General features: G+C 39.0%; 1 protein-coding gene across 8 annotated transcripts; it reads right to left on the reverse strand.

Annotated features, from left to right (window-relative positions):
- Window positions 1-425: 425 nt before the first annotated feature.
- Window positions 426-25,236, reverse strand: TIMMDC1 (translocase of inner mitochondrial membrane domain containing 1). 8 transcript variants are annotated; one of them, XR_012431677.1, is made up of 7 exons: window positions 24,857-25,236; window positions 22,931-23,096; window positions 19,898-19,986; window positions 19,497-19,559; window positions 11,335-11,413; window positions 7,559-7,669; window positions 426-885 (listed from the first exon to the last, which is right to left on the reverse strand). XR_012431677.1 is itself a non-coding variant. In XM_005548064.5 (7 exons), the coding sequence occupies exons 1-7, from the start codon at window positions 25,048-25,050 to the stop codon at window positions 735-737; spliced, it is 858 nt and encodes a 285-aa protein (XP_005548121.2). In that variant the 5' UTR covers window positions 25,051-25,236; the 3' UTR covers window positions 426-734. The 8 variants fall into 8 exon arrangements, 5 of the variants coding, with proteins under 5 accessions (XP_005548121.2, XP_073889489.1, XP_073889488.1 ...); XM_005548064.5 differs by having other exon boundaries at window positions 19,497-19,564; XM_074033388.1 differs by having other exon boundaries at window positions 19,497-19,564; window positions 24,835-25,236.
- Between the last annotated feature and the right edge of the window lie 682 nt (window positions 25,237-25,918).

Below are 25,918 nucleotides of genomic sequence, written 5' to 3' on the forward strand. Positions count from 1 at the left end.
GGTCTAATACCAACATAAGATACTAGCAGTGTTTCCTGTATTGACAGGAATAATTAATTCAGAAATTCTTTTCTTTTCCATTTAGTAACAGTTGTGATGACTATGTTCCTATTCTAAGTAATTCCTGTATTCTACAGCAATACTTTGTCAGCAATACTAAGGGAAGAAACAAAGTTGAACAGTTTCTTTAATAACACTGATCTACTTTTTGTTGAATTTGTATTTATTTCAAGTGCGAAATAAATGACCTTTATTAAGATTAAACCAAACACTACTACACGTTTACACTCACACTGCTTCCAGGACCCAAGGGTTTCACAGACCATTTGCCTACCTGGTTCTTTCCTCTCCTCCTTCCAGTGATTTCTAGAATACCATTTCAAAGGACCACATGAATATATGAACTGTAAAATTCAACTTTAATCTTTTGGGAAATGTTTTATTTACTGCTTAAAATCTAGGTGAGTGGATATATTCATGTATGTATATATTGACAGATTAATACAAACATAAATATGTATTTAAATTTGAGGATAAGTAAAGAGAGTGTACAACAGCCCCATTCTTAAAAAGAAAATAAAAGAAAAAGACAAGAGCAAGCCACTGCCACCACAGGTACCAGCACTTACGTTTGTCAGCAGGCTGACCAAAGAGTGGCCTGTCTGTTGGCATTCAACGGACATGGCAGCATAGCTCCCTTCAACTCTCCAGTGAGTTTCAAGTTCAGAGCACTTTCAGTCCTTGTCTTGTTTATCTATTACTGAAGGGTTTCTAGGAAGGTTTAGCAGTGCTTCAATTTTCGTAGCATCATTCTCAGGTACATTTTTCTGTAAACTACTTTCAATTTTCTCAGGGAGGTCCTCAGTAACTTGTAGTCTGGCTTTCCTGTAATCAAAAAAAAAAAAAAAGGATAAATCAAATACTGCTCCATTTCTTTAGTTCTTACAGATTTAAAACAAAAAGGATAGCATTTGTCTTTTCCTCCCTGCTTTGGTACAGCAACTTAGAAGTGAACACTGCTGCCTGCACTTCAAATGCAGTAACTCTCTTCTCTCCTTTGTAAAACTATATTCTATGAGGAGACTATATTCTATATTCTAATAGGTTAGGAGAGAAGAAAGCCAATTATTTTTCACATTACCATAATGGATACCGTTGTGGTGACAGTTCTGATCCGTAAGATATTCCTAGTATGCTGGGTCCTAGAGTTCTCACAGGAGTGATGTGTGGGAACCAACACACTTTGTGCTAAGGTGTGAAGGCTTGAAGTCTTGCTCTCCTCTTGCTCCCAGGGCTGGGGGAATGTGAGTACCTTGCCACTCTTAAACTCTGTGACCAGACCTTGTAGGAACTGGACAAAGGCTGTAACAATGGTAATCAGCGGGTGTAGAGGCTCATGCCTCCCCAGCACTTTGGGAGGCTGAGGCGGGTGGATCACAAGGTCAGGAGATCGAGACCATCCTGGCTAACATGGTGAAACCCTGTCTATATTAAAAATAGAAAAAATTAGCCGGGCGTGGTGGCGGACACCTGTAGTCCCAGCTACTCAGGAGGCTGAGGCAGGAGAATGGCATGAACCTGGGAGGCGGAGCTTGCAGTGAGTCAAGATAGCACCACTGCACTCCAGCCTGGGTGACAGAGAGAGACTCCGTCTCAAAAGAAAAAAAAAAAAAAAGGTAATCCTAGGTAGAGAAAAGTCAGATAGAACAACACTATAGATTTACATTCATGAAGAGTTAAAATCTAATTTCCAAATAATAGATCAGTTCTGTTTCTAAATCAAGTATTAGTATCTTCCTTAAGTGATTATCAGGGTTAAAGCTTCTTCTCAACTCTTCACAAACAGATTTGGTCATTTGTTCTTCTATATCTCTATAGTCAGTTTTCTACATTTTCTGCTCATTGAGGCAATTTTCTTGACTCTCAATTTGATTTTCCTGTATTATTTTCAAGCGAAGAAGTAGGCACATACAAGACACTTAAACGTTTATTGAATTAACCGTCCTTAGAAATATCACACACACACATAAACACACATAGGTGTATATGCTATACAATTTTGACACTTTCATTCTGCCAAAGTATTCTTTCATTACTATCATTCAAGTTGTTTTTATCTATCCTTCTTACAATTGAAACTAATAATTGTACATATTTATGAAGTACAAAGTGATATTTTCATATACAATGTGTAATGATCAAATTGGGGTAATTAGCATATGTATCACCTCAAATCAGGGTAATTAGCATATGCACCACCTCAAACATTTATCATTTCATACTGTTGGGACCATTCAAACATCCTCTCTTCTAGCTACTTGAAAATATACAATAAATTATTATTAACTACAGTCATCCTACAGTGCCACAGAACCCTAGAACTTATCCCTCCAATCCAGTTATAATTTTGTATTTATTAATCAATCCCTTAAATCTCCTCTTCTTATGCTTCTCCCTGTCCCCTCAGCCTCCGGTAACCATAATTCTACTCTTTACTTCTATGAGCCCATTTTTTAGCTCCCACATGAGCAACAGAACATGCAGTATTTGTAAGTGTATGACTTATTTTACACAACAATGTCCTACAGGCTCATCCACGTTCCCACAAATGACAGAATTTCATTCTTTATTATGGCTGAATAGTATTCTATGGTGTATATATACCACATTTTCTTTATCCATTCATCTGTTGGACAATGACATTGATTCCATACCTTGGCTATTATGAATAGTGCTGCAATAAGCATGGGGGTGCAGATAACTCTTTGATATGCTGGTTTCTTTTCCTTGGATAAATACCCAGTAGGGAAGATTGCTGGATCATACAGTAGCTCTCTTTTCAGTTCTCTGAGGAACTTCCATACCGTTTCTATAATGGCTGTACTAATTTGCATTCCTACCAAAAGTACATGAGTTCCCTTTTCTTTCTGCATCCTTGCCAAAATTTATTGTCTTTTTGATAACATTCTAATTGGGGTAAATATCACCCCAATTCCCCAAACTGTCCCCAAACCACATTGCACTGTGGTTTTGATTTGCATTTCCCTGATTAGTTATGTTGAATACTTTCTCATATATTTTTTAGCCACTTGTATGTATTTTTTGAGAAACACAAGTTTCCCCCAAACCCCCTGCCCCACTCTTTTTTTTTTTTTTTTTTTTTGAAGAGACAGGGACTTACTTTGTTGCCCAGGCTGGAGTGCAGTAACACGATCATGGCTCACTGCTGCCTTGAATTCCTGGGCTCAAGGGATCCACTGGCCTTAGTCTCCCAAGTAACTGGGGCTATAGGCATGCACTACTGTGACCGGCTAATTTTCTTTTGTCTCATTCTGTCACTCAGGCTGGAGTGCAGTGGCGCCATCTTGGCTCACTGCAACCTCCACCTTCCAGGCTCAAACAATCCTCCTGCCTCAGCCTCCCAAGTAGTTGGGATTACAGGTGTGCACCACCACACCCAGCTAATTTTTGTATTTTTAGTAGACACAGGGTTTCACTATGTTGGCCAGGCTGGTCTTGAACTCCTGACCTCAAGTGATCCACCTGCCTCAGCCTCCTAAGCACTGGGATTACAAGTGTGAGCAATGGTGCCTGGCCTCTAATGCCTTTTATTTCTTTTTCTTGCCTAACTGCTCTGGCTAGGATTTCCAATACTATGTTGAATAAGACTGGTAAGAGTGGGCATTCCTATTTCATTCCAGTTCTTTGAGGGAAAAGCTTTTCATTTTTCCCTGTTCAGTATGATATTAGCTGTGAGTCTGGCATATATGGCCTTTATTGTACTGAGAAATAGTCCTTATACCCCTAACTTTTTGGGAGGTGTTATCATGAAGGGGTGTTGAATTTTACCAAATGTTTTTTCTGCATTTATTGAGATGATCATATGGTTTTTGTTCTTCCTTCTGTTTATATGATGTACCACATTTATTGATTTGTGTATGTTGCACCATCCTTGCATACCTAGGATAAATCCCACTTGTTCATGATGTATAATCTTTTTGATGTACCCTTGGATTTGGTTTGCTAGAATTTTGTTAAGGATTGTTTTGTAGAATACATTGGCCTGTAGGTGGTGGTGGTGGTGGTGTTGTTTTTTAACGTGCCCTTGTCTGGTTTTTGTTGTATAAGGGTAATGCTGGCCTTGTAGACTGAGTTTGGAAGAATTCTCTCACCTTCAATATTTTGGAATAGTTTGAGAATTGGTCTTAATTCTTCTTTAACTGTTTGGCAGAATTTAGCAACGAAGCCATGTGGTCCTGGACTTTTCTTTGTTGGGAGACTTTTTATTACCAGTTCAATCTTGTTACTTGTTATTGGTCTGTTCAGGTTTTCTATTACTTTTTGGCTCAATCTCAATAGATTATAGGGTTTCAGGAACATATCCATTTCATGTAGCTTTTCCAATATCTTGCCATATAGTTGTTTCATAATAATCTCTAATGATACGAGTATGTCTGTGGTATCAGTTGTAATGTCTCCTTTTTTGTTTTTTAACTTAATTGGGTCTTTTTTCTTAGTCTACCTAGTAGTTTCTTGATTTTGTTTGTTTTCAAGAAACGAACTTTTCATTTAGTTCTTTTGTGTGTGTGTGTGTGTTTTAAGTCTCTATTTCACTCAGCTCTGCTCTGATATTTTTATTTATTTTCGTCTACTGATTTTGGGTTTGGTTTGTTCTTGCTTTTCGAGTTCCCTCAGGTGCAGTGTTAGGTTGTTTATCTGAAACATTTCTACTTTTTGATGGAGGCATTTATTGCTGTAAACGTACCTGTGATACTTTTGTTGTATCCCATAGGTTTTGGTATGATGTGTTTCTACCTTCATTTGTTTCAAGAAATTTTTAAATTTCCTTCTTTTTTCACTGACCTATTCATTGTTCTGGAGCATATTATTTAATTTCTGTGTATCTGCACTGTTTCCAAAGTCCTTCCTGTTACTGATTTCTAGTTTTATCCTGCTATGGTCTGAAAAAATACTTGATGTTATTTTGAGCTTTAAAAAATTGTTGAGACTTGTTTTGTAGGTTAACATATGGTTTATCCTGAAGAACATTCCAAGATAAGAAAAAGGTGTATTTTGCAGCTCTTGGATGTGATGTTCTGTAAATGTCTGCTAGATCCATTTGATCTATAGTACAGTTTAAGTCTGATGTTTCTTTGTTGATTTTCTGTCTACATGATCTGTCCAGTGCTGGGAGTGCCGTGTTGAAGTCCCCAGCTATTACATTAGGGTTTATCTCTCCCTTTAGCTCTATTATTATTTGTTTATATATAAATGGATGCTCTCGTGTTGGATGTATATATATTTACAGTTATTTCCTCTTGCTGAATTAATCTCTTTATCATTATATAATGACCTTGTCTCTTTTTGTAGTTTTTTATTTAAAGCCTATTTTATCTGGCCTAAGTATAGCTATTCCTGCTCATTTATGGTTTCCATTTGCATGAACATCTTTTTCTATCCCTTTACTTTCAGCCTATCTGTACCTTTACAGGTGAAGTTTCTTGTAGTCAGTATATATAGTTGAGTCTTTAAATTCTTTTTTATTCATTCAGCCAGTCTAAATCTTTAATTGGGGAATTTAAAGTGTTTATATTCCACGTTGTTATTGTGGGTATGGATTTACTCCTGTCATTTTGTTAATTGTTTCCTGGTTGTTCTGTATAATCTTTGTTCCTTTCTTCCCCTCTTATTTACTTCCATAGTTGGTGGATTTTTGTAATTATAAGGTTTGATTCCTTTCTCGTTCTTATTTGTGTATCTATCTGCTCTACTAGTGAGTTTTATTCTTTCATGTGTTTCCATAATGGCAGTTACCATACTTTTGCATTCACATGCAGGAGTTCTTTAAGCATTTCTTATAAGGCAGTCCAGTAGTGATGAATTCCCTCAGTGTTTGCCTGTCTTGGGAAGACTATTTCTCCTTCATTTTGGAAGAACAGCTTTGCTAGGTATAATACTCTTTGCAGGAGTTTTTTTGGGTTTTTTTGTTTGTTTTTTCCTTTCAGCATTCTGAATGTGTCATCCCATTCTCTCCTGAGCTGTAAGTTTTCTGCTGGCAAATCTGCTGTTAACCGGATGGGGGGAGGTAAATGGTGGCAGCAGGCCCTGGATGGGCCAGTCTTCAGGCAGTGCACATGACAGCTCAACCACTAGAATTGGCAGTGTTGCCAGTGGTGGAAGACTCCAGGTGAATGATCTTAGAATGGCCTTAGCCAGCCATTCTTAAGCTTTTCTATCTCAAAATCACTGACCCCTAAATCACTGACAAACTTCTGTAGTTTTTAATTTTTCATTTATTTTTAAAATTTTTATTTATTTATTTTTTTTGAGATGAAGTCTTGCTCTGTGGCCCAGACTGGAGTGCAGTGGTGTGATCTCGGCTCACTGCAACCTCAATGCTTTTTTTCTCATATAGCACATAAGTCTTTGGATAATGGACTACAGCTCTTAAGAATTTCCATGTATGTGTGTGTGGTTAGCAGAAATGGAGGTTTCAAATGAAAACATTGGAAAAAAATGATTTCTTATCTATCCAATTATAATACCAAAACAGCAACAGCAGCAGCAGCCAATGCTATCTTAGGTACCCAGGAAGCTGAACTAGTGAGAATCATTTGTACTCAGGAGCACTAGATAGCAGCCTGTTATATTCATCTTACATATTGAATCTGTGCAAAGTCAGCTATCAGTCTGATTGCCCTACCCCACAAATTGCATCCCAGGAAATGATTACATGCAATAGGTAAAAGTTTTCATGCTCCTCAGTGGCATTCAGTGCATGAACCACCACTGTCCACCTAATTCCTCTGTGTCTACAGCAAGAAACAGAATCTTTGTGGAGACTTAACATGCTGTGTCTTACATACATATTTGTGCAAAAAAAAAAGATGTCACTTCTTCTCCTGTTTTGAGATGGAGTCTTGATCTGTGGCCCAGGCTGGAGCATAATCATGGGTCACTGAAACCTCCACCTCCTGGGTTCAAGTGATTCTCCTGCCTCAGCCTCCTTGAGGAGCCGGGACTACAGGCACGTGCCACCATGCTCAGCTAATTTTTGTATTTTTAGTAGAGATGGTGTTTCGCCATGTTAGCCAGGCTGGTCTCGAACTCCTGACCTCAGGTGATCCAACTGTCTTGGCCTCCCAAAGTGCTGGGATTACAGGCATGAGCCACCCTGCCTGGCTAAGGATGTCACTTTTTAAGTAAGCCAGGTAAAGCTCACTCCTTGGTGAATATTCCCTTTAGGTAATTTCCTATGCAGTCAAGAACATAGGAAAATAAAAAATATGCAAGCAAGTAAGATTTACAACATTTTAACTTAAAAAAAAAATGCAAAGAAAGACCTTTGTTAAATTAAAACTAAAATTAATGTCTTTCATTTTTCCATTCTCCTTAAATAGATTAAAAGACAATGTACAGAATGAGTTGAAGGACTCAGTAAAAATAAACTCTTCTTTGAACTGAGTGGCAGTTTAGAGTACACAAGTTTAACAGAGCACCACTATATAAGGCCTGGGGCAAGAGAGCCAAGATTCCCTGGGCTTAACATGTTCCTTACCACTCTTCCAGTTTTAGCTCATGGAGCGCCTTTCGATTCTTCTGTTTTCTCTCCTGAATAGTCTCACCAGAGTACTTCTGAAATGCCATCAGCAGGCCTCCTACAGGAGTACTGAGAAGAAAGGAGAGGGAAAGCTTAGGAAAAAAGAATCATTAGACCTTGCAACATGTGAGATTCTCTGCTAAGGTGTGAGCAACACCAGAGCCACTTGTTCACTATTAGGTATAGGAACATTTGAGAATTAAAGTGTCCTTGTCAAATAAAGAAAAACATTGAGGTAATCTCTTCTCTGGTCTGAACAACAGAGAAAAACAATCACTACAACCTCCTAAAGTTAACTGATATATAATAAAACAACAGATCTAGAAACTGGTTGTTTTTATGAGGAATGAGAAATAAATCAAAACGAAGAGAAAAAAGTATATAATTATGACAGGATCTAGTAAGTAGTCCCACACCAAAGAATTCTCAGAAATGAAATTTCTAGTTCAGAATGGCACCAGCTCCTCTAGGAGACAGGAAATGTGGAAGGCATTTTTGGTTGAGGAAGGGATGCTACTGGCTTTTGAGGGTGGGATCACCAAAATATCCTAAAGTTCAAGAGTCTGGCATAACTGTCTCACCAACAATGCCAAAAGCAACCCACTGAGAAACTGATTTAGATAATAATTGCTATAGTGATGAAGAGAATTTGGTTCTTGTGTTCTCAAACTAGAAGTATTTGACCTTCACATACCTTAAATTTCCTCCAGCTACAATTTAAGTAACCTCATACTAAAAACTACTTTTACTTGGCAACATAAATGTTCACTGACAGATGGCTAAAGAAAATGTGACATACACATACAATGGAGTATTATGCAGCCTTAAAAAAGAGGGCAATCCGTCACAGGCTACAACATAGATAAACCTCAAGGACATTATTATGCTAAGTAAAATAAGCTAGTCACAAAAGGAAAATACTGTATGATTCTACTCATATGAAGTATATAAAGTAGTCAAAATCATAGAAACAGAAAGTAGAAATATGTTTGCTGAGGGCTGGAGGGTATGAGGAGGGAAAATTAGTTTTTAACGGATATAGTTTCATTTCGCAAGAGAAAAAAGTTCTAGAGATCTCACACACAATGTGAATATACTTAGCATTTTTGAACTATACACTTAAAGTATGATTAAGATGGTGAATGTTATGCTATGTGTTTATTACCACAATATAAAATATTTTTGTTGCTAACTTCTACAAGTCTTCCCTTCAAACCAAACTGGTATATTAACACTACAACAAAAATAATGGCAGTAGTAGATTATGACATGCTGATTTTATTTAATTTAAATTTTTAAAAAATCATTAAATCTATAGCATTATCTTCTCCTTTAAAGGAGGCAGAAAAAGGGGTGAACAGGTGCAGGAGGAAGGTAGCACTCTTCTAGTCAAATACCAACTAATAAAAACAGAAGAACTGACAGAATTAGCTTATCAACATTTACAACCACCTTTCTAGTAACAAACCGATTACAGCATGGGTCGTCAATGGATCATTAAAAACACATGATGAAAAGATAGTTGGAGAGCAGGATATTCAGTGTCACCCTCCAGATTACTAATTAATCACATTGGGAAAAAGATATCTTTGCAATGGAGGCACTGAACAGATAACACCTTAACCAAATGTGGTAGGCAGAATTCTAAAGTGGTCCCCCCAAATATCCTGCCTAATCACTCAACTGTGAATATATTATGCCCATGATTATATTATCATACATGGCAAAATTTATGTGAGAAATGTAATTAAGGTTACTAATTAGTTAAATCTGAGGTAATGAAAAAGGAGATAGATATCTGAGTGAACACTTAAAAGCAGAGTTTTCCCTGGCTGGTGGCAGAGTAGAAGTTGAAGATTCGAAGTATGAGAAGGAGTCAATGTGCTATAGCTGGTTTAAACACAAAGGGGCCCTGGGAGAAGATATGTGGGTGGTGGCCTCCAGGAACAGAGAATAGTCTGGCTCACAGCCAACAAGGAAACATGGACCTCAGACCTCCTCCAGGCACAAGAAACTAAATTCTTTTTTTGCTTTTCCTCTCTCTTTTTTTTTTTTTTTTTTTGAGACTGAGTCTTACTCTGTCGCCCAGGCTGGAGTGCAATGGTGCAATACTGGCTCACTGCAACCTCTGCCTCTGCCTAGGTGAAGGGTATATGGGGTTCAAGCAATTCTCCTGCCTCAGCCTCCTGAGTATCTGGGATTACAGGCACCTGCCACCGTGCCTGGCTAATTTTTCTATTTTTAGTAGGGACAGTGTCTCACCCTGTTGGCCAGGCTGGTCTCAAACTCCTGACCTCAAGTGATCTGCCCACCTCGGCCTCCCAAAATGCTGGGATTACAGGTGTGAGCCATTGTGCCTGGCCACATGGAACTAAATTGTCAACAACCTGAATGAGCTTGGAAACTGATTTTTCCCCAGAGCCTCCAGGAAAGAGCCCAGCCCGGCCAAGAGCTTGACTTTGGCCTTGTAAAATCTTGAGCAGTGAAACCCAGCCAAACTTATAATCTATAGAACTACAAGGGTGTTGTTTCACATGCAATACATGCTCAGTTCGTGGTAATTTGTTACACAGCAGAAAACCAATATATCAAGTAATTGAAGTTAATATTACTTATAATGGGTAACAGAGTATCTCCCGATGTGATACATGAGGATACAACTTCACCTATGTTGTATTCTTGACAGAAGTACATTAATGTAATCATGATGGGATGATCAAACAAAATGGAGAAACACTGTGGACATTAGTATGATAATTGAGGAGTTTTTAATATAGACCCTAACTTAGATAGTTGTGTTGAAACGATGTTTACTGTGATAATTGTATTATGATTTCATGGAAGAGTATTCTTCATCTTGGGAGATACACGCTAATATATATGGAGGCAAAGTATTATGAGGTCTCAAACAGTTTATCCAAGAAGCAAAGGGAAAGAAAAAGAAATATATTCACATCCCACACATATACACAGATATGGAAAACATCACCAAGGCATTAACAATTGGTGAATCTAGGTGAAGGGTATATGGGATTTTAATGTACTAATTCATTCCACTTTTCTGTAGGTTTGAAATTGTTCAAAGTAAAAAGTTGGGGTAAGAACTTTTTTTTTTTTTTTGAGATGGAGTCTCGCTCTGTCGCCCAGACTGGAGTGCAGTGGCCAGATCTCAGCTCACTGCAAGCTCCGCCTCCCGGGTTTACGCCATTCTCCTGCCTCAGCCTCCCGAGTAGCTGGGACTACAGGCGCCCGCCACCGCGCCCGGCTAGTTTTTTGTATTTTTTAGTAGAGACGGGGTTAAGCAAAACAAATAAAATCCTACCAACAATTTTTATAGAATATGCCTGTTAATTAATTGTTTTTTGTTCTTTTTTCCCTGCTCCCATAAATACGTTTGTTCAAACTATAGTTTCAGGTGTTAGCAGTTTTTAAACAGTTTTACCCGGTAAAAAGGAATTTTGAATAAGGGCCCTATCTTAGATAGTTGTACTGAATAAATGTTATTTTTTGAAATAGCTGTTAAGTAAAATAAACTATAAAAAAAACTGTAAGTAAGATAAACTATTGGGGTAGAATTAGAACTGGACAGTCAAAGCTACTACCAATACAAGAGTAGAGATCTTTTATAGATTCTAAGGATTAAATTTGTTTTTTGAAAATAAATGAGATTTTTTAATAGGCAAGGCATTAATGAAAGTTGTGCCAATCTAGAACCAAACCATGTTAATGCTTACCCCAGCAAGGCTCCAATTATACCACCAGCCACCAGGCCACGCAGGCCTAAGTTTATTCTAAAAAGACTTCCCGTGACAGCTATTTAAAAACAAGAAAGGCAATATTAAATCATCTTTAAATACTAGAATCCTATTTTAAAACTTTCCTTCTATAAAATGGGCCCAAATCCCTAAGTGAGCTTTCTGAATCCAATGTTAATATACCACTACAGCCTATACTTCCTGAATCGAATATGCCAACACAGGCAGTTTCTCATCCACTCCGCAGATTCAAAGGAAGAAACATCTCTCCTACAAAAAAAATCTCCAATCTGTTCTATGGATCCATTTATTCTGCTTCATTTTTCTCCAACTCTCCTTAAAAACTTGAAAATGTTTTCCCCCTTCTTTCTTTCTTCTTTCTTCAAGGAAAATAAAAAAGTAAAAAAACCTTCAATAGCCCCTCCAGTTTATGCCTTCCCCTAGACTCACTCTCTCTGTACTGCTACACGACACCGCTCAGGCAGGGTGACAAGAAAGCAGCATTTGGCCTTCTTTCCTTTCTGCTGGGACTGTGCATCAATCATGCTCATTCATTTTCCTTTCACTATGCACAATGCAACTAATACCATCTAAGGAGGTAACACTTTTTAAAGAATAACATTTGAGGCCAGGTGCAGTGGCTCACACCTGTAATCTCAACACTTTGGGAGGCCAAGGTGGGCAGATCACTTGAGGTCAGGAGTTCTAAGCCAGCCTGGGCAACATGGCAAAACCTTGTCTCTACTAAAAATACAAAAATTAGCCAGGTGTGGTGGTGCACGCCTGTAATCCCAGCTACTCAGGAGGCTGAGGGCATGAGAATTCTTTGAACCCCAGAGGCGGAGGCTGCCGTGAGCAGATATCACACTCCCGCACTATAGCCTCAGCGAAAGAATGAGACTCTGTTTCAAAAAAACAAAAGAAATAACAGTTGAGGTTTATATTTTTAAGTACTATATATTCATTTTTAAAATTTTCAAAATTCACCAGAACCAAAATCACCTTTAATCCCATTACCCAGAGTCAGTAATGAGTGAGTCTTTTTTTCTGATCCTCCAAACAAAAAAAAACAAACAACAACAACAAAAAAACTGGGGCTGGGCACAGTGGCTCACACCTGTAATCCCAGCACTTTGGGAAGCTGAGATGGGTGGATCATGAGGTCAGGAGTTCAAGACCAGCCTGGCCAAGATGCTGTAACCCCATCTCTACTAAAAATACAAAAATTAGCTAGGCATGGTGGCACACACCTGTAATCCCAGCTACGCAGGAGGCTGAGGCAGGAGAATCGCTAGAACCCGGGCAGCAGAGGTTGCAGTGAGCGGAGATTGCGCCACTGCACTCCAGCCTGGGCAAGAGAGCAAGACTGTCTAAAATAACAAAACAAAACAAAAACTGGTGTCATGGTGTACATACTAAATTTTTTATTTTCACAGAACATATTATTAAATTCTGTATTACTAAGTTTTCTCCCTCCTGGTTCCATTGCATGGAGGTACCACAAATTTTTGTCTAACACTTAGATTTTCTATTTATAGATATTTTAAATAAAGGTGTGATGATAATCCCTCCACAAATAATCTTTTTATACATTTGACTGTTTCCTTAGGATGAACTCACAGAAATGAAATTTCTGGGTCAAAGGGTATAAATATAAACATTTTTAAGGCCTTTGACTTAGATTACTAAACTGCTATTCAAAAAGGATGCATAAACTTATTTTCCAAGTAAAAGTATGCTAGTAATCTAGTCTTCTGCATTCTCTTAGTTTATTTTTTCCAATTCGATAGGCCAGAAGTGGTATGTAATTTTAAGTTGCATTTCTCTGATTAGTAGAGAAAAGAAGTTGTTTTTCCCTAGGTTTACAAGTTATTTATGGTACGTCTGTGAATTACAAATTCATGTCCTTTGTCCAATCTTCAACTGAGCTATCCTTTCTTTTTGACGTATTAGGGCTTTTATCCATTATCTGCACATAATATTATTTTGGCGTTGTTTACGTTTAATGTCTCCTATAGTATTTATGACATAGATAAGTTTAAAAATTTTACGTGGCCAAAACTGTGGTTTCCTGTTTCCTAGTTTCTTAGTTCTTATGCTTAAAAATATATACAGTTGATAAACACAAGTTTGAACTGTGCAGATTTACTTACACATGATTTTTTTTTTTTTTAAGACAGTCTCACTCTGCTGCCCAGGCTGGAGTGCAATGTCACGATCTTGGTTCACTGCAACCTCCACCTTCTGGGTTCAAGTTATTCTCCCCCACCTCAGCCTACCAAGTAGGTGGGACTACAGGTGTGCACCACCATACCTGGCTACTTTTTAAACATTTTTTAGTAGAGATGGGATTTCACCATGTTGGCCAGGCTGGTCTCGAACTCCTGACCTCAAGTGATATGCCTGCCTCGGCTTCCCAAAGTGCTGGGATTACAGGCATGAGCCACCATGCCCGGACACATGAATTTTTTTCAATAAATATATTGAAAAACGTTTTGGAAATGTGCAGTAATTTGAAAAAACTTGCAGATAAACTGTCTAGCCTAGAAATACCAAAAAAAAAAATTAAGAAAAATGTGTGTCTTTAAGTGCATAAAATATACGTAGATACCAATCTATTTACGTGTGAATCAACTGTTTATGTTATTGGTAAGGCTTCTGGAGAATAGTAGGCTATTAATAGTTAACTTTTGGGGGAGTCAAAAGTTATATGTGGATTTTTCAACTGCGCAGGGTGGAGGTCAGCATTGCTATTGTGTTCAAAGCTGTTTTCAGTGTTGTTCAAAGGTCAACTGTGTATATGTACACATTTATATATCTTCCTACGCAGAAATCAGAGACACATTTACTTCTAAACTTTCCCTAATCTTTTGTGGACGTTTTTTACATAAGCACCATAATAAATGTTAACTAATTTTGTTGAACTGAATACAGGTATAATGTCTTTCCAAATAGTTAACTGTTCCAGCCCATGAATGGTCTATTCTTTCCCTACAAATGTGAAATATCACCTTTACTTACTTGTGTGTGCTTCGTTTTGTTCCTGACCTTTGAATTCCATTCCACAGATCGACCAATACCTCACTGTCCTCTTTAGTGTAACTTTATACAGATTTTAATTTTACAGTTGCAAGAACCCCTCATCATTTTTTTCTGAAATGTCTTTGCTATGCTCATATAATCAGCATTTTAGATATGATTTAGACATTGTATCAAGTTCTTTTTTTAAAAAAAGTCTGTAATTTTGATTTGAATTGCTTTCAATTTATAAACGAAGTAGAAAAATACTGGGTTAACTATCAACTATTTCCCCATTTTTATTATTTATGATTTGTAATTTTCTTCAGAGAAGTTGTACATTTATTAAATTTATTCCTTATTATATTACATTCTTGGTACTATTATAAAGAAAATTTTTTACTTTTCAAGTAACCATTGAAATATAAAAAGCCTATTTATATATTTACACTTTACTAACTAGTAATAATTTTTCAAGTCATCTTTTAAAATATCACCTACAAATACAGACAATTTTGCTTCTTCCTATCTAAAAGCACTGCTTTTTTCCCCTTCTGTGTTAGTGTATTTTTAACAGTTTTATTGAGGTATAATTTACATCACACAAAATTCACTGAAATGTACAACTCAATAATTTGTAGAAAAAAAATTTAGTGGCCGGGCACAGTGGCTCATGCCTGAAATCCCAGCACTTTGGGAGGCCGAGGCAGGCGGATCACAAGGTCAGGAGATGGAGACCATCCTGGCTAACACGGCGACACCTCGTCTCTACTAAAAATACAAAAAAAAAATTAGCCAGGCGTGGTGGACTGCGCCTGTAGTCCCAGCTACTAGGGAGGCTGAGGCAGGAGAATCGCTTGAACCCGGGAGTGGAGGTTGCAGTGAGCTGAGATCACGCCACTGCACTCCAGCCTGAGTGACAGAGCAAGACTCCGTCTCAAAAAAAAAAAAATTAGTTGCATTGTTATATAATCATCACCAAAATCCAATTTTAAAATGATTCCATCATTACAAAAAGATCCCCCATGCCCCTTTGTAGTTACTCCTGGTTCCCAATCTTACCTCAGTCCACTAATGTACTTTCTAACTCTACAGATTTGCTTATTCTGGACATTTCATATGAATAGAATTACACATTATGAAGTCTTACGTGTCTAGCTTCTTTCACTTAATGTTTTTAAGTTTTATTCATGTTGCAGCATGTATCAGTTTTTCACTGATGAAAATATTCAAGTGAATGGACATGTATTTATTTACCCATTCACTAGTTGATGAACTTATGGGTTGTTTCAGTTTGAGGCTGTCAGGAATAACATCACTATAAAAATTTATACGTAAGTCTTTGCGTGGACATGTTTTCATTTATCTTGGGCAGATTCTAAGACATGGAACTGCTGAATTGCACACTAAATTATGCTTAACTTTTTTTTTTTTTTTTGAGACGGAGTCTTGCTCTGTAGCCCAGGCTGGAGTGCAGTGGCGCCATCTTGGCTAACTGCAAGCTCCGCCTCCCGGGTTCACGTCATTCTCCTGCCTCAGCCTCCCAAGTAGCTGAGATTACAGACATGCACCACCACGCCTAGCTAATTTTTGTATTTTTAGTAGAGACGGGGTTTCACCATGTTGGCCAGACCGGTCTCAAACTCTCAACCTCAAGAGATCTGCCTGCCTTGGCCTCCCAAAGCACTGGGATGACAGGCATGAGCCACTGCACCTGGCCTTCCAACAGTTTTCTGAATTCATTTGGCTTTTCTACATCCAAGATGTTGTGGTTACCCTCCAGAGACAATAAACTTCCCTACCCAAAATTTGAATTAGATATTGAGATGCGAAAGTACCGAGAGGTACTAAGAGGTATTAGGTTTATTATACACATAATGAGGCTTTCTAGGGAGAGCAAGGCAGGATCCCAAGCACATCCCAAAATTACTTGAGAACCTGAAGGGTGACTGACTGGCTTGTGGTTTTAGAAGGTGGGGCTAGAGCAAGAGGTCCCTCATGTAGGCCTGAGCTTGAATGGTTGAAACTTCCTGCCAGTGTCAATCAAGGTAGCACTTGGGCTTTCTTATCAGCTTCTCAAGATGTGGGGCAAAAAGCAAAGGGAGACTTCCAGTTTCTGGTGTGGCATGTGAGAAGTTTAGAATTTAACACTTATTCCTAACAACAAGTGTTAACAACAATTTAACACTTATTCCTAAACAAATGGAAAAACTGACAACTCTTCTTAGATGCATCAAAGAAGTGAGACCATGGGTAAACTGCTGCCCTCAAAATAGGAGAGACAGACAGATAAGTACAGAGAATCACACCTTATTATAGTAGAAACCCATGAGCAGAAGCCTCCATTGAAACCAGTACCAGAGTAGGAAACCTTGACTATAAATGATAAATCGCTGGAAGCTCAGTATAGAAAAGTCTAAGACATAAAAACTGTAGGGGGCCCAGTCACAGAGGGTCCCCACACTCCAGGAGCTCTACCAGGTTCTCCCAGTAAAGATCTGAGAAAAATCCCCTCAGGCTTCTGGCAAGGGGGAAGAAAAGTAACCATTATGAAATATGCCAGAACATTCTGTTATTCTCACCAAGGCCTGCCCTCAAGATAAACGGTTTTGCACAGCCCAACCTACTGGGGTTTTGTCAGAGATTAACCAATCTGGGGAATATCCAAATGCAACTGCTCTAGTCTCCCATGTGGGAGAAGGGAAATACCCATTCCAACCCACTGTAGTATCCTGTCCCACCAAAGGAGAGGAAAAAAACTGAAAAGCACTTGTGAAGTTAACATTTCAGAGGCACAGGCTCACCAAAAGACTAAGAACCTAATCACAGGACTATAAAACACTTTCCCTCTCCCACATCTTAATACCAAATTACTAAAGACCTATTTACCACAATTCCTTTTTACCCAGGTACATCATGTCCAGCTATTAAGAAAAAAAATTACGAGGCATCCCAAAAGGCAAAAGCAGTTTGAAGAGACCAAGTAAGACTAACAGAGTAAGCACCAAAACCAGACTCAGATATGGTGGGGATACTGGACTTACCAGATGAAGAGTTTAAAGCAACTATGACTAATATGCTAAGGGCTCTAATGGATAAAGTAGATAGCATGCAAGAACAGATAGGCAATATAAGCAGAAAGATGGAAATTCTAAGAGAGAATCAAAGAGAAATGCTAGCAATAAAACAATTAAAAACCCACTGTGACACAACTCAAGAATAGTAGACTGGACACAGCTGAGGAAAGAATCCCTGAGCTTGAAGACGTATCAACAGACACTTCCAAAACCGAAAGACAAAGAGAAAAAAGATGGGAACCTCCCCCACCAAAACCAAACAAACAAACAAACAGATAAAATATCCAAGAACTGTGAAACAATTACAAAAGGTGTAAGTGTATTAGAACACCAGAAGGAGAAGAGAAAGCTAAAGAAATCTTTGAAACAATAACTGAGAATTTATCTTAAAGTAAGTCAGACAACAAACCACAGATCCAGAAAGTTCAGAAAACACCAAGCACAGTAAATGTTCCTCAAAATTACACCGGGGCATATCATTTTCAAACTGCAGAAAATCAAAGATAAAGAAAAAAATAGTGAAGTATGTGAACACAGGGGAAAGACACCTAAACAGAACTAAACATAGGAAAATGGCTAGGGAGAACTCTCTAGGGAAGCTGAGGCTGACAAATGATCTAGACTTTGAAAGGTAAGGTTAAGTAGGAGCCGAACAAAATTAATCGTGGTAGTGAGAAAGTGCATTCAAGAAGAGGGACTGATTCTCAAAAAAACAAAAACAAAAACAAACAAACATGTTCAGAATATGTATGTGTGTTTTTGTACGTACAAGAATGTACATGAGTTAGTGATTGAGTGTATACGGCAGTTAACTTAATTTACCTTTCTGAAACGAATGCTCATTTTAAAATTATTTTTTAAATCTGACAAGTAAAAATTGTACACATATGGTATACATGTTTTGAAATATGTATATATTGTGGAATGTCTAAATTAAGCGAATTAACCTACACGTTACTTCACATACCATTTTTTGTGGTGAGAACATTTAAAATCTTTTTTTTTTTTTTTGAGACAGAGTTTCACTCTTGTTGCCCAGGTTGGAGTGCAATGGTGTGATCTCGGCTAACTGTAACCTCTGCCTCCTGGGTTCAAGTGATTCTCCTGCCTCAGCCTCCCAAGTAGCTGGGATTACAGGCACCTGTCACCACGCCCAGCTAATTTTTGTATTTTTAGTAGAGAGGGGGTTTCACCATGTTGGCCAGGCTGCTCTCAAACTCCTGACCTCAGGTGATCCACTTGCCTTGGCCTCCCGAAGTGCTGGGATTACAAAAATCTACTTTTTAAAAGCAATTTTGAAGTATACAATACACTGTTATTAACCACAGTTACCATGTTCTAAATAGATCTCTTGAACTTATTCCTCCTGTCTAAATGAAATTTTATATCCTTTGACCAACATCTTCCCAACCCCATATCCAGTCTCTGGTAATCACCATTGTACTTTCTATTTTTAATGCTCATTTAAAAGAAGACATATATACTAGAGGCAGAAAGCTTTAAAATAAAATCCAAGTTCTTAGCATAAAAAATTTAGTCCCTTCCTACCGTCCTCACCAATCTCATCTCAAGCTACTCTTACCCTCACTCACCAGGTTACTATCCTGCTTTTAAGGAAATGTATTGCCTTAGAGCCTTCCCCCCTTTATGTTCCCTCTATTTAGGACACCCTTCCTTGCAAGTCTTGTTCCTTCCTATTCTTTGGGTATCAGCTCAAATGTCACTTCCTCAGAAAGGCCTTCTCTGACTACCCTGTCCATATGAGATGCCATTGTTCCACCGAATTGTTACTTTCTATCACAGCAACCTGTTTTATCACATACATATTAGACATTAAAATTCAAAGAAAGCAAGGGCCTTGCTGTTTTGCCCATTGAGTATATCAAGGGTGAAGCACAACACTGTCCATAAATACATTTTGCATGAATGTTGATGAGATGCGATGGGAAGCCAACCAAAGAATTCAGTAGTTCTGATGTATAAGTCCTTACATATTTTCTAAACTATATTTGAGAAGATTGAAAAATATAAACAAAAATGTCTTACCTCCTGCAATTACAAAATGGCTTAGGGCATCTTTATTTCGGTATACATTCAGACTAGTGCTCACTGTGCTGGGAAAAAGGGAGGAGAAGGAAAATATAAGATTTAAAGCATATCCCATTTACCTTCTTTAGTGTTATTTTCACTGACTTAATAGATTTAGAAAAGCCTACTATATCAACCCCTGGTCCTAGCCTAGGCCCTTCAATGTGTTCCAGACATGGCTATAAAACCATAACTGCACCAGTCTTTTACACAGACAAAAGTTCTTGGAAAAAAAAAAAAAGGCATTATGAATCACTTTCATGTGGGTATTCAGTTTTCATAACCCCACCCGCTCAAAAGACACACTCCTAAAACCGTATCAAGAAAAGTCACTATCTCACAATTCAGAGTGAACTTACTTGAATATAGTCACAAATGCTGTAGTTCTCCAACTCCAGCGCCAGCCATAACGAATGAAGCCTCGTGTAGCAGCACGATGTGCAGAATGCTAAAGTTAATTTAAAAACTGTGAGGTTCTAAGACACCATCATATTTTCCCTATTCTAGAACTGTGGTAGAGGAATTTTAGCCATGGATTAGTCAGGTACACTTGAACAGACAGAAACACTAGAAAATCTCTAGAAATATTATTCTTTAATTATTGAGGTTCCATGTGTAGCTTTTCCTGTCAGGAGATGAAAAATGGCTGAGTATCCCTTATCTGATACTTGAGACCAGAAGTGTTTTCGATTTCGGATTTTTTCAGATTTGGGAATATGCGTATTTAACACTTACTGCTTGAGTATCCCAAATCCAAAAAACCGAAATCTGAAATGCTCCAGTGAGCAATTTCTTTGAATGACATGTCAATGCTCAAAAAGTTTTGAATCTGAGCATTCAGGATTTCAGATTTGTGATGCTCAACCTGTAACGAATTATAAATCTACAGAATAAAATAAGAATCCATGAGACCCTACTGATAGAAATAAATTATAAATAGATAAATAAATATGTAAATAGAGGGGGAAGGGAAAACATTTCCTTAGAGCATAATACTAACAAATAAATGTAGAAAGAATGATAGACTTTAGAAAATGCCCATTTGGCCACCACAGTCATAATTGTTACAGGCAAGAATCATCATTAAATGCTAAAACTGCCTGGGTATGGTGGCTCATGCCTGTAATCTCAGCACTTTGGGAGGCAACGAGGGAGGATCACTTGAGCCAACAAGTTTAAGACCAGCCTGGGCAACATAGCGAGATCCTGCCTCTACAAAAAAAATTTAAAAATTAGCTGGGCATCGTGATGTGTGTTTGCAGTCCTAGCTACTCGGAAGGTTGAGGAGGGAGGAAACCTTGAGTCCAGAAGTTTGAGGTTGTGGTGAGCTATGATCCCGCCACTGCGCTCCAGCCTGCACTGAGGCAGCAAGACCCTGCCTCAAAAAATTTCAAAAAAAAAAAAATAATAAATTAAAAAATAAAAATAGGCTGGGCACACTGGCTCACACCTATAATCCCAACCCTTTGGGAGGCCCAGGAGGGTGAACTGCTTGAGCTGAGGAGTTTGAGATCAGCATGGGCAACATAGCAAAACCCTGTCTCTACAAAAAATACAAAAATTAGCTGAGGCCAGGCGCGGTGGCTCACGCCTGTAATCCCAGCACTTTGGGAGGCCGAGGCGGGCGGATCACAAGGTCAGGAGATCGAGACCACGGTGAAACCCCGTCTCTACTAAAAATACAAAAAATTAGCCGGGCGCGGTTGTGGGCGCCTGTAGTCCCAGCTACTCGGGAGGCTGAGGCAGGAGAATGGCGTGAACCCGGGAGGCGGAGCTTGCAGTGAGCCGAGATCGCACCACTGCACTCCAGCCTGGGCGACAGAGCGAGACTCCGTCTCAAAAAAAAAAAAAAAAAAAATTAGCTGGGAGTGGTGGCACATGCCTACAGTCCCAGCTACTCGCGAGGCTGAGGCAGGAGAATCGAGTGAGCCTGGGAAGTGGAGGTTGCAACAAGCCAAGATTGTGCCACTGTACTGCAACCTGGGCAACAGAGTGAGACTCTGTCTCAAAAAATAAATAAATGAAAAAATATATTTTTTTTTAAATCAAATGCTAAGATAGCATTTATAATTTAGAATAGTTTTTAGATAGTAGAAATATTATAGTTTATAATAGCCTTTATATAGTAGAAATTTGATGTAAAGCAGGATATTTACATAGTCTCAAAGGAACTAACAAGTACTCAAAATACTTATAAATTACAAACTTACAAATTACTTATAAAATTACATAGTAATTTTACAGTGTATAGTTGGCAGAGGCCATCTTAACCAAGTAACTAAAGTAAATATCACCAGTAAAGGGACAGAGATATCACAGGTTTCTAATTTAATTTCAGGTCTAGGGTATTCCTGTCAAAAAACATAGCCTGAATGCAATCATGAGAAACCATCAAACAAACCCAAACTGAGGGATATTCTACAAAATAAATCACCCATAGTCAAGGCCATGAAAGACAAAGAGAAACTCTTCCAGACTAAATGAGACCAAAGCAGCACCACAGGCAAATTCAACCTGTGATCAGGGTCATTTTCTGGACCAGACAAAAAAATTTTTTCAATTTTTTAATAAGAACTCAAGCCTAACTTCTGAAAAATACATATTTTTAATTTATTTTTAAAATAAATGATACTGTGGCGTAACTAGCAAAATTTACAGGTCTTTAAATAAGGTAATAGTACTATATCAGTGTTAATTTCCTGATCTTGATATTATAATCGTGGTTGTATAAGAGAATTTCCTTGTTTTTAGGAAATACATACTGAAGTATTCATCATGTCTAGAACCTACTGTCAAGTAGTTCAGAAAAAATTAGTACATATTATACAGAGGAAGAATGATAAAATACGGTAAAATGTTAACAGTGGAATATCTGGATGAAAGTTATATAGGAAATCTTTGTACTATTTTTGCAACTTTCAAGCCTGCCATAATTTCAAAATAAAAAGTTAAAAATTCTCTGAGCTTTAATATTCTCATAGAACTGATGTACAGATCTAATGATGTAACAAATGAGTTAGCACTCTATAAAGTTATAAATGTTAACTATTGTCTTAGTGTAAGCTCCTATACTCAGGGAGGCTTTGTGAATGAGGTAAATATGTTACAGTTGAGCCTTGATGATTTAGCAGGGGATTGGAAGAAAGATATTTCAGAAAGAAAAGCCACAGTGGTGATGCCAAACATGTCTGTTCTGAAGATAAGAAAGTAGTCTCAAGCCACATGCAGGCACTTTAATGTTAGTACTTCCACTGTTATTAAGTATAGACTTTATTTCTTTACTCTGACACTTTAAAACAACCCTCCATCCCCACAAGCTAATTGAATGATTAAGTGTAAAGTGAATTGCTAAGTCAGTGTGCCCTAAATTTCTTTAGACCACCAGTACATACCACAGCATCAAACCGGTTATGATAAATTTCTGCCTGGCTCTGCTCAATGTAACGTTGTTTAGCATGAATGAAAGCTGGTATACCCCCATACACCCAGCCGAGGACGCCTGCTGTAGCTGCCATCTTACAGATATCAGCAAGTTCCTTTGAAATTCTCTGCTGTTCACTACAACATCAAAAAGACAATGTTGTTTGGGATTAGTTTATGGACATTGCTCTCCAAAAGAATCTATAATCAGAATTATCCCGAATGCTAACACCACAACATTTTTCATCATAGGTAGAATCTGCAGATGAATTAAACAGTTCAGTTATATTAAAAGGAACGTAAGTCTCAGACAAAACGAAGCTATGCTGTTAGAATTAGGATAGTGGCAACTCCTGAAAAGACAATGACTGGAAAAGGCACAAAGGGAGCTTTTGGGATGTGATAATAGTTGCCGTTTCCTTCTGAGTGTTGGGTACAGCTATGTTCAGTCTGTGAAAATGCATTCATCAGTCTACTTATGTACATTTTTTGAAACGCATTTCCTACTTCAATAAAAAGTTTTTTAAAAGGTGCTTTTATTTGATGACTATTACACCCCTAGAAACAGGAAGAATTTGTGAGTTAGACAGACCAATATTTCCGTTTAAATCTTAAGCTAACTTTAAGAAATCACACCAACTCGTGAGATTTTAGGGCAATGTATCAAAGAAAAAAAAAACGTGGACGTTAAGACAAAAAATCTAAATTCTATTTTACTAAATAATTTCATGAAATACTCAGATAGGACTGTATTAATAAAAGCACTGGGCTGGGCACAGTGGCACATGCTTGTAGTCACAGCTACTTAGGAGGCTGAGGCAGGACTTGAGCCCAGTTCTGGACAGCATAGCAACGTAGCAAAGATCCTGGCTCTAAAAATAAACAAATAAATACATGTTTTTTAAAAAACGCACTGAGAAAGTTCACTATGCAGTGGGTGGCACATGCTAATCTAAAATAATAAGAAAAAGCTACTATTTAATTCAGTTTGTTACTCTTAAACGCATAAGAAGCTAGAACTGCTAATGAAGCTTCCAAGATGTCATCCTGAAACTGCTCTAACAAATAGCTGTCTTAAGTATTAAGTTACTATAAAATAATTTCCCTTCTAGGCCGGGCGCAGTCCAACAACGGTGGCACACGCCTGTAATCCCAGCACTTTGGGAGGCGAAAGCAGGCAGATCACGTGAGGTCAGGAATTAGAGACCAGCCTGCTGAATGGTGAAATCCCGTCTCCACTAAAAATACAAAAATTAGCTGGACATGGTAGTGGGCAACTGTAATCCCAACTACTCGGGAGGCTGAGGCAGGAGAACCGCTTGAACCCCGGAGGTGGAGGGTGCAGTGAGCCAAAGATCGCACCACTGCACTCCAGCCTGGGCGATAGAGCACGGCTCAGTCTCAAAAAAAAAAAAAAAAAAAAAAAAAAAAAAATACGAGTTTGGGCTGGCGCGGAGGCTCACGCCTGTAATCCCAGCACTTTGGGAGGCTGAGGTAGGAGGATCACCTAAGTCCAAGAGTTCAAGACCAGCCTGGGCAGTATGGTAAGAACCCTGTCTATAAAAAATATATTTTAAAAAAATTAGCCGGGCGTGGTGGCGCGCGCCTGTAGTCCCAATTAATCGGGAGGCTGAAGTGGGAGGATCACTCGAGTTCGAGAGGCAGAGGTTGCAGTGAGCCGAGATCGCACCAGAGCACTCCAGCCTGGGCGACAGAGCAAGACCCTGTCTGGAAAAAAAAAAAAAAAAAGATACAAGTTTGGGTTACAAATATCAGAACCTTTAAATATAATTTAAAAATGAAGCACACTTGGCGTCCTAAGGCTGACCCAGGCTGCCAACGCCGCAGGACATCGCTTTCGCGTCCCCCTACCCACTTCAGACCCCAGGCACTTTTACTCTTTGGCAAACAGCTCCTGGAGGCGGTCCCATCCAGATTGCGGGTAATAGGGCTCTGGGACGTAGAGAGGCCGCTTCTGACGCTCCGCAAGGGCTTCCGAATCTGCAGTCACAGCTTCGGCAGCAAAGACTCGGGGAAATGGACACAAGGCTCTACAGAGAAAGCTCCGCGGTGCCGGTGGCGGCACCTCCATGTCCTTCTCTCGACCTACGGACAAATTGAGCCTTCAAGACTTCAAGTCCTCCCGGACGTGCCGCGGGAGAGCGTAACTGTACGAGGTGAGAATCCGTGCATTTGGCCCAGGATAACCCTCTGCCAGAGGGCTCGACACCAACGCCTTCAGTCCTGGGCCTCGCTTTAGAGTCCTTGGAAATACGACACAGGAAGTCCCGCCCAATCGGGGCAAAGGCCAGGGGGCCGGGCGACGGCAAAGCCGGAGCCCAAAAGACTTCCGGTTGAGGGGGGGTCGGGCCCCTGCTGTGCTGAGTCCACCACGGAAGTGAGTTGGCTGCGGGTAGTGAAACTCTGCGTGGTGCCGGCAGGCGTTCGTTCCGTGTCTTAGTGGTTCCTGGGTCATGCAAACAGCGTCTGCGGCTAGTTACATTCAGCTTGAGGTGGTCATAGGTTGAAGTAATTTAGCGTAATTAAAATGCCAGGAATTAGCTGGGCATTGTGGCGGGCGCCTGTAATCCTAGCTACTTGGGAGGCTGAGGCAGGACAATCGCTTGAACCCAGGAGGCGGAGGTTGCAGTGAGCCGAGATCACACCACTGCACTCCAGCCTGGTCAACAAGAGCGAAAATCCGTCTCAAAAAAAAAAAAAAAAAAAGCCAGGAATCCCGCTTCAGTGAGGAAGAAAGTGCAATATTCAGTGCAAGTGGAATAGGGAAAGAGGGAAAGGCGATTTGTGCAGGTAAAGGGGATGGGTCTTGGTGCCAGTTACACCAAGATTTCGAGAACACTTTTTTGAAGAATCAGCTTTTTGGCAGCTCTTCATAAGGTGGATTTCACTCCCTTTAGTTCATATGCCTACTGCTTCTCAAAAGGCAGGAGAATTTCTGG

The sequence above is a fragment of the Macaca fascicularis genome, chromosome 2 (genome assembly GCF_037993035.2).
Source record: "Macaca fascicularis isolate 582-1 chromosome 2, T2T-MFA8v1.1".
Lineage (NCBI taxonomy): Eukaryota > Metazoa > Chordata > Mammalia > Primates > Cercopithecidae > Macaca > Macaca fascicularis.